General features: G+C 46.3%; 1 protein-coding gene across 1 annotated transcript in view; it reads left to right on the top strand.

The window, feature by feature from the left end:
- The first annotated feature begins 957 nt into the window (after positions 1 to 957).
- The window catches only part of LOC107296228 (syntaxin-4), a 26,374-nt gene continuing 18,316 nt past the window's right edge, over positions 958 to 9,015 (top strand). Inside the window, exons 1-2 of the mRNA XM_015825578.1 lie at positions 958 to 1,000; positions 4,074 to 4,181. Of these exons, the coding sequence (XP_015681064.1) occupies positions 971 to 1,000; positions 4,074 to 4,181 (138 nt within the window). The 5' untranslated portion in view covers positions 958 to 970. The remainder of the gene's footprint in view (positions 1,001 to 4,073; positions 4,182 to 9,015) is intronic.

Here is a 9,015-nt window from a genome sequence, read left to right as displayed (position 1 = left end):
AAGTGGACTGTCCACTCAAATAGTGGACACCTGGCAACCCTAGAAGCGCGGGAGAAAGGCGGCTATTTGCTTTTTGTGAGAAAGGAGAGCTTAGTGTTGTTTTTTTACTTGTGGTAAGTCACAGTGTTTCTCAACCTTGACAATTTTAAGGCATGTGGACTTCAACTCCCAGAATTCCACAGCCAGCATTGCTGGCTGTGGAATTCTGGGAGTTGAAGTCCACATGCCTTAAAATTGTCAAGGTTGAGAAACACTGCTTGACAATACTTTATCTTTAAAAGTAGAGGCTGGCAGTGCGGTTACTTAATGACTTCGGACAAGAAAATATATTTGAGTAGTTCATCTTTCAGATAAACCGGCATTATTTGGCGTATAAACCGGGAATATTAATTAGGAAAAAAGCCTTAAAGGCAAATTTGCACTCTGCAAATTTACGTAGCTCTATGGCGCTTTTTAGCAGAGATTGAAAAAACCTCCGGTTGAGGAAAATGGACTTCCGGCGACGGCCATATTAAATCCGCGAAGTAACGTTTTAGCCGGTACAGTCTGAAAATGCTTCCTGATTTACGAACCAACTTCCGGTCGAGAAAGGACGGCGGTGTCTAGCTTGCCATTCTCACACAGTTCTACGTTCATTATTGGGGTTTGATATATTTCCGGTTTAATTGTTTCGGTTTCTCTATTGGCTGGGGAGGGGGTGGGAGGAAGAAGACTGAAAACCGGACCCTCGAAAGGTGGAAGTACGTGCGCATGCGCAGACCGGGACGGTGTGCTACTTAGTCGTCGTCCGGCCGAGGGGGATTCCTGCCGTCAAGACAGAGCCATCGAGCTGCCAGGAAGGAGGAGTCGGCTAAGAGTCTGCGAGCCTTTCGTGCGCCTGCGCCTTGGGTCCCCTCCGTCCTCTTTTCCCCGCCCTTTCGCCAGTTCATCTCCGAGGTGTGAAAAAAAAAAAAAAACAGAAACAAAAGCTATGAGAGACCGAACGCAGGAGCTGAGAGAGGTGAGAACGCCGCCCGCGCGCCCCTTTTCACGACGCAGGGCTTAGCCCCGCCCACAACGGTCGCGGTTGCCCCTCCCTTCGCGCCACCGGCCGCTCTGGCTTCGCGTTGCCCTCCGCCGCTTCCTCCAGGCTATTCTGTCTGCCTTCCCCCGCCCCCTCCGCAAATTGGGTGGCTCTTCTCACCACCACCCCTGGAGTCAAACCTGCGGCCCATTCCCCCTTTCCCTTCTGACTCGTAACTTCCTTTCTCCGCTGGACCCCATTCACACAGCCTCTTTCTCCCCCCCATTTAATGGCTCCATCATCAGTGCCTGAGGCTGCTTCCTCTTCCTGCCCGGGCAGATAGAAGGTCCTCCCGGGCTGGGATGGAGAAAAACCTGCCTCTTCTCTTTCCAACACTGGAGTGGGAAGAGTGACAATAATCTTATTTAAAATGGCGGCCGCCCCCTTTCTTTCCACCTGGCCTCCCAGTGATCTCTGCCCCTTAGCTGCAATTTCCCCTTCCCTCCTCTGCACTGCCTTCATTCCTTCTCCCGTCCTCTACAGACCCCATAGCCTTTATATGTGTCACTCACACACACACACACACACACACACCCCTTCCTGGTTACTTTTCTTGGCATGGTTGCAGCCCTCTCCCCCCCCCCCCAACTCTCCCTTGGCAGTGTCACCCCAGAGAAAGTTTTAAGGCAGGGTTTTCTGGACCTTGGCAACTTCAAACTGTGTGGACTTCAATTCCCAGAATTCCCCAGCCAGTTGTGGCTGGCTGGGGAATTCTGGGAATTGAAGTCCACACATCTTCAAAGTTGCCAGGTTTGACAGAAACGCTAGGTTATGGGGAATGGCTGTCAGCCTGAAGTGACAGAAGCTTGAAAGGGGAAAGATTTGGGAGCCATCCTCAATCTTTGGCACTACAACTCCCTGTAGCTCAGTGTTTCTCAACCTTGACAATTTTAAGGCATGTGGACTTCAACTCCCAGAATTTCACAGCCAGCATTGCTGGCTGTGGAATTCTGGGAGTTGAAGTCCACATGCCTTAAAATTGTCAAGGTTGAGGAACACTGCACGGTGTAGCTGATGCCGGCTGGGCCCTGATAAGAATAGTAAAAGCACCAGGTGAAGCAGGTATTCCCAGGTGGCCAAGGGTCAGCTGCCACTGCCCAGTCTAATCTAAAGACAAGGTGATCGATTAACATCAGTAGGGAGAGCTGACCTGGATTTCCAGGATAAGAATGTGAGCGTGACCTGGTCTTTTGGCATGGAATTGCAGTGGAAGGGCAAGTTTTACTTTTGGCATGGAATTGCAGTGGAAGGGCAAGTTTTAATTTTGTCTCAGAGGGGTTTGTAAATGTGTTGGTATAAAATTTTTTGCGCATTTATTTATGCATGCTTTTTGTTGTCTCAGCAGTTGGCACTAAATCTGTATATTCATTAGGCCTGTATTGTGGACTTTCCTTTTGTGTGTGTCCCTTTGACTCAGTCTTGTCTCCTGGCAACTGTCTGGAGAAGTCATTGCAGTTTTTTGGGCAAGACTTTGGAAGTGGTTTGCCATTGCCTCCTTCATAGGCCGAGAGAAAATAACTGGCTCAAAGTCACTCAAGTAAACGTGTACAGAAGATGGACTAAAAATCATGGGCTCCCATTTTCTGGGGTGATGCCTTAAACCAGGGGTAGGCAACCTTGGCTCTTTTATGTCTCATGACTTCAACTCCCAGAATTCCTGAGCCAGCCAGGCTGGCTCAGGAATTCTGGGAGTTGAAGTCACGAGTCATAAAGGAGCCAAGGTTGTCTACTCCTGCCTTAAACATACCATGAACTGGCTCTCTGGGTTTTCCTTAGTCTTCCAAAATTCTTAAATCCCTGTGTAGCAGAATAAATATTTTACTAAGTACTGATTCAGCATGGCTGCCCTACTGTATAATTATTTTAAAGCATTTTTAAATGTGATTTTTTTTTGAACCCCAGAAGAGAGCTGATTCCAGCTGCCTGTAGTTTTTGTTGGAAAGGGTACTGGTTTCACAATAAGATGAAAAATAGGTTTATTTCCAGTTAATAGATAGCCTACTAAAATTTTATAAAGGAAGGGAGGGGATTGATTCAACTATTCTCAGAACATAATTGTGGTTCTTAGAGCAAAACCCTACTAATTAAGCAGGGTTGGATAATTGTACTACATGGTTAAAGTTTTAATTGGCCAAAGCATTTAGCTTAATTAAATAGTAGTAATAGTTCTACTACTTTCTCTTACATTTTGAGAAAGGAGACTTGTTAGCTTCTGGAAACTCATGATTCCTTAAGAGAATGTGCTGTGCCAGTTCTTGGTGTCTTCTAAAAAAACATGTATTTGACGCAACCACAGTTTGAGGATCACTGAGTTATAGCAGTGACACAGAATTTCCATGGGAGGAAATTATTATTGTTTAGCTGAGCGGTTTCCAAACTTGGCAACTCTTAAGACTTGTGGACTTCACTTCCCAGAATTCCTGAGCCCAACCATGCCAAGTTGCCAAGGTCAGCTACAGATTTTTTTCCCCTCCAAATTCTATAAAATAAATTTATTCTATAATAAAATAATAAAATTCTACATTAAAAGCACTGGTTAGCAAGGTGGCCTTTTTTTTGGTTAAGCAGTAGCATTAACCTCTAAATCCACACACAAAAGTCTGCACAAGCCTTGCAGATTATAGCCTATACAACCAGAAAGAGGAATACAATAAACCCAGTTTCATTTCAGTCATTACAAGCGAACTCTAGATTAATGATTAAGTATGTAGTGCCTGGGGCTGGGCTACATTAACTGGACTGCAGAAATCTGGACTACATGATTGGAAAGACTGCATTTTCTGCATCCATTGACGGTCCAGGTAATGTAGCATTCAACTCAAGGTGGACCGTGACTTAACAACCATTTATTTAATGACATTTCAACAGCACTGAAAAAATGTCTTATAATCTGTCCTTGCACTTGTGTTGCAGCATCCCTGTGGCCACATGTACCTGCCATGCATGAGGTATGTGTGCTTTCTCAGACATGCTGTACCTGACTTACTTTCGTTTATTTTTCTTGCTACAGAAAGATGACGAATCCGACAATGAAGATGTTGAACGTGTGGCTCTTGTCATACAGCGTGGATCAGCAAAACACAACTCCCCTGATCCTACCGATGAATTTTTCCAAATGGTATTATGATCTTCTTTCTTGAGCACTTCTTTGTTTTCTCTGTGTGCATGTCTATATAAATAACAGTGAAGGAAATTTTTTTTCTGTCTTCTGTAAAAACTCCATCTCTTCCTGGAGCGATTAAAAGTGCCCATTTAAACATCGTGACTGCATTCCCTACCAACGCTGTAAGACAGTGATGGCGAGCCTTTTAGAGACCGAGTGCCCAAACTGCAACCCAAAACCCACTTATTTATCGCAAAGTGCCAGGGCTGCATCAGCATTGTGGCGCCCTCAGGGGCTGTGGGGGGGGGCACAGCCCACTGGGTGGGCGTGGCTGCAGTGGTCACAGCAGACTGGGTGAGCGTGGCCAGGGCCAGTCCCTCGCCATCTCTGGGGCATCCCCGGGGGGCCAATGCCGCTTGCTCGCTCACTTCCTGCCGTGTCGTTTCCAAACACCACGTGCTAGCTACTCTGGTGAACTCTGCTGGGGCAACGGCACGCGTGCCCACAGAGAGGGCTCTGAGTGCCGCCTCTGGCACGCGTGCCACAGATTCGCCACCACTGCTATAAGACAAGGCTTTTCACCCAGTGGTACGGGTACCACCTGTGGTACATTGGCACCTGGCAGGTGGTATGCGACCATCCTAGAAAAGTGGTAGTGGGGGAGGGGAATGAGCTGAACCAGTGGCAGCACCGCACAAGCCTGAGAGAGAGATGGCTGGAGCTGAAGGGCTGTCAGGGCTCAGCAGAAGCACCAGGATCAGTGACGCTTTCCAGCTGATCGGCGCTTCTTCAGGGCTGTCGGGGCTCAGTGGAAGCGCCAGGATCAGCGCCAGGCTCCAGCTGGAGCTCGGCGCTGATCCTGGCGCTTCTGCTGAGCCCAGAAGAAATACCGATCAGCTGGAATGTTGCAGCATCTCCAGGGTCTTGTGATTTACATTCAGATGCTTGGCAACTGATTCATATTTATGACGGTCACAGTGTCCCAGGGTCATGTGAAGTGACCAAAACCTGCTGCAACCACCCAGCAGATGGGGGGGAATAAAAACCAAACACCCCCCACCCCACCCCTGCTGCCAATCCTCAACAGAAATGCTCACAACAATGAAAATCTCGGACAGGAGGAAGAGCGCCGCCAGGTGGGCAGGCAGGTGTCTTGCTTGGCTGTGGCTTGGAGGGGGGCACTTTTTTCAGTGCCATTGTAACTTCGAACAGTCACTAAGCGAACTGTTGTAAGTCGAGGACTACCTGTACTTCATCACTTTTTTCCTTTTGGGGGGGGGGTCATCAAGTTTTTGACACCTTGCTAGGCGATTGGTGGTACTTGGATATTGCCGTATCCGAAAAGTGGTACAATGGGTGAAAAGATTGAAAAGCCCTGCTATAAGATACCTCCCTCCCCCCTATTGTGAACTGCTTATAGTCCCCTTGCAGGAAAACATTCACAGCTAGCTGAATTGATCCTGAGTGGCAACAAGGGGAGAATCGAACAGGAATCAGAGGCCCAAATAACCCAGATTATTTATATTCACTGACTATGTATCTCAAAGTTAGTACAGCTAGCATGCTGACCTAGTAGGAAAGGATCAGTAATGAGAAGAATGGGTTTATCCAAAAACATTCCAACGTTATGCTGTAATTCACACTGTGCCTGCCTCTTTCTTTATCTGGTCTTTAAAATGCAACAGGCCAAAGATGTATAAGTTGTGGTTCTGCTTTTGCTCAGGGCTGCTCAGCAAGCAACCGGTGCTTTGCTGGAAGTGCAATGTACACTGTGATTGTTTGTACGCTTAATCTGTTTATGTTGTATCTTCAAAGCAATTTGGTTGCTCTGGTGAGCCAGGTTTTGGCCACAACACCCTGCTGTTTGATTGCTTGATATGTCCAGTCTTGCAGAAAACATTGTTTTGCTGCTCTAATGCATTGGGAGGACAGGAAAGAAAAAGATCCTTTCAAAGTCCTACGTGATTTGGGTGTCGTGTTGATGATTAGATAATTTATTTTGATAGGATTGTAAAGATATGAATTATAGCAGGGCTTTTCAACCTTTTCACCCATTGTACCACTTTTCGGATATGGCAACATCCGAGTCCCACCAGTCGCCTAGCAAGGGGTCAAAAACTTGATGACCCCCCAAAAAAGGAAAAAAGTGATAAAGTACAGGTAGTCCTCGACTTACAACAGTTCGCTTAGTGACTGTTCGAAGTTACAATGGCACTGAAAAAAGTGCCCCCCCCAAGCCACAGCCGAGCAAGACACCTGCCTGGCCACCCGGTGGCGCTCTTCCTCCTGTCCGAGGTTTTCATTGTTGTGAGCATTTCTGTTGAGGATTGGCACCAGGGGTGGGGTGGGGGGTGTTTGGTTTTTATTTCCCCCCCCCCGTCTGCTGGGTGGTTGCAGCAGGTTTTGGTCACTTCACATGACCCTGGGACACTGACCGTCATGAATATGAATCAGTTGCCAGGCATCTGAATGTAAATCACAAGACCCTGGAGATAAGGTAACATTCCAGCTGATTGGTCCTTCTTCAGGGCTCAGCAGAAGCACCAGGATCAGCGCCGAGCTTCCACTGGTGCTTCCCCTGAGCCCTGACAGCCCCGAAGAAGCGCCAATCAGCTGGAAAGTGGCACTGATCCTGGTGCTTCCGCTGAGTCCTGACAGCCCTGCAGCTCCAGCCGTCTCTCGCTCAGGCTTGTGCGGTGCTGCCACCGGTTCAGCTCATTCCCCTCGCCCACTACCACTTTTCTAGGATGGTCGTGTACCACCTGCTAGGTGCCAATGTACCACAGGTGGTACCCGTACCACTGGTTGAAAAGCCCTGAATTATAGTAATAGCCACATTTTCTTTACATAATTCCCTTTGAATACCAATGACTTGAAAAATTTCTAAAACTCTTTTGGCCAGTGTCCATTAGTACCTTGAATTTATTGGTGCGCTGCATCGCTCTCCTAACTGGTGAGAGGAAGGCAACAGTTTGTTGGCTTGCAAAATCTCCAGGATAGATACCAAATCTTATATAGGATAGGGACTTTAGTTGCCACTGATAGCATATCTGCCCAAATGTCCCAAAACTCGAAATAAAAAGAAAAAGTAGTTATGCTGTTCATGAAATCAAGAAAAGTGGGAAGAGTGCAGTGGAGCTGAATGAAGCTTGGGTGTGTTCTGAAAGAGCCATGGTGATGAATATATGCATAAAAGCGAAGGTGTGGGTTTAATTATGAATGGCAGAGTTAAAATGTATGTTAGCAATTATGTATTGGTATTACTGGATTGCCATGAGTATGTATGAAAATAGGATGGCATTATGCTACAGTCCACAGAATGGGGTTAACAAAAAGAATCTGGAACGAATTTTGGGGAACAGTGGACAACAGTTGGAACAAGGTACAACAATACTCCCGTAAAAAAAAAAAAAGAGCCATTCAAAGAGCCAGGAATATCTAGCCATTCAAAGACCCAGGAAAAGATCTGTATTTTGAATATGTTAAGAACAGATTTATTTTTGCCTATGCATGAAAAAGAAATAAAATCATTGGGAATGCAGACAAAATAAAACGCTTGAAGGAGGATTTTATAGATTTGTATGGAAATTACAATGATATGTTGAAAAGTGGAGTTAAATGCTTTTAAAGTTAGTGCCCCCCCCCAAAAAAAAGGGTGAAAAGAAAGCTGTAAATCTTTTGATAATGTAGAAAAATAGTGAAGCTGCCAATTAAGTTTTGGTGTGCCTGGGAAAAATTAAAATACGGAGTGGCCATTCAACGTATTTGTGAATATTGCATTCATATCTGACTTGAGAAAGAAAATGCTGTTATTTTCCTACACCTAGAGAAAAATGCAGTTGTGTAAATGTAGCACACACACCCCAAGCAGGATTAGTTTAAGTGCTTAGGAAGATGTTTAGCAGAACTTTTGACAGAAAAAATATGACGGTGAGCAAAAGTGCATTGATTGCTGAGAGTATGTAGATCAGGCTTTTTTCCTGAATGGACAACTGGCCGCAGCTGACTCGCCATGGCTGTCTCACAACGGCTGACTTGCCACAGGACAATTCAACGTGGGACAAATGGATAGTAGTGGACTAAATCTCACTTTATATTTGTATCTTCTCAACTCAGACATCCTTGAGACTGGGGTGAACCAGAGCACTGAGTTACTCTTGTCTCTCTCTCTCGAGTTATCCCGCGTGTTGAATTGTCCCGCAGTGAGTTTTCCCACAGCGAGTCGACCAGGGCGAGTTAGTTGTCCCTGTCTCGAATGTGGAGTTGCAATTTGTGGTGATAAATGTTTGCCGAATACAGTTAAGAGTGGTATACAATAGAAATGTGTGAGAAAAACGGAATGCTTAGTACATAGTTGATTTGATATTGCGGAGGGACAAGGCTATAAGAAATCCCTCTGGTTGTTTAATCTGTTTACGGGTAATTGTATAAGGAGTGTAGCGCCTGTAGTGTCGATAAAAATATGCCGGATGGGAATGAGAACGTGTGTGTACTTTTGCCTGCAGATGAGCCTGCGGTGTTAGATGAGAAGATGATTCGCAGCTCACGCTGGACTGTATGAGGAAAAAGAATGGGTCTGAAAACGAATGCATTAAAGATGGAGGTTTTATGTAACGTGAAAATGGAGTGAACATTTTTGGGTTTATTTATAACAGTGGTTCTCAACCTGTGGGTCGGGACCCCATTTGGGGTCGATCGACCATTTCATGGGGGTCGCCAAGCAAGGCTGTCCGCCATTTTTTTTGTCCGCCATTTTTTTCCCCTTTTCCAGCGGGTGCCTTACCTCCCTTGGGCTGGGCCAGCTGGTGGTCGGCCTGCTCCGTCTCTGCCGCTTGCCAGCTACGCCTCG

Source organism: Protobothrops mucrosquamatus, unplaced genomic scaffold (assembly GCF_001527695.2).
Source record: "Protobothrops mucrosquamatus isolate PMUCROS unplaced genomic scaffold, P.Mucros_1.0 scaffold2695, whole genome shotgun sequence".
Classification (NCBI taxonomy): domain Eukaryota; kingdom Metazoa; phylum Chordata; class Lepidosauria; order Squamata; family Viperidae; genus Protobothrops; species Protobothrops mucrosquamatus.
Note: the sequence above shows the minus strand (reverse complement) of the source record. Positions and strands in the feature narration are given on the sequence as shown.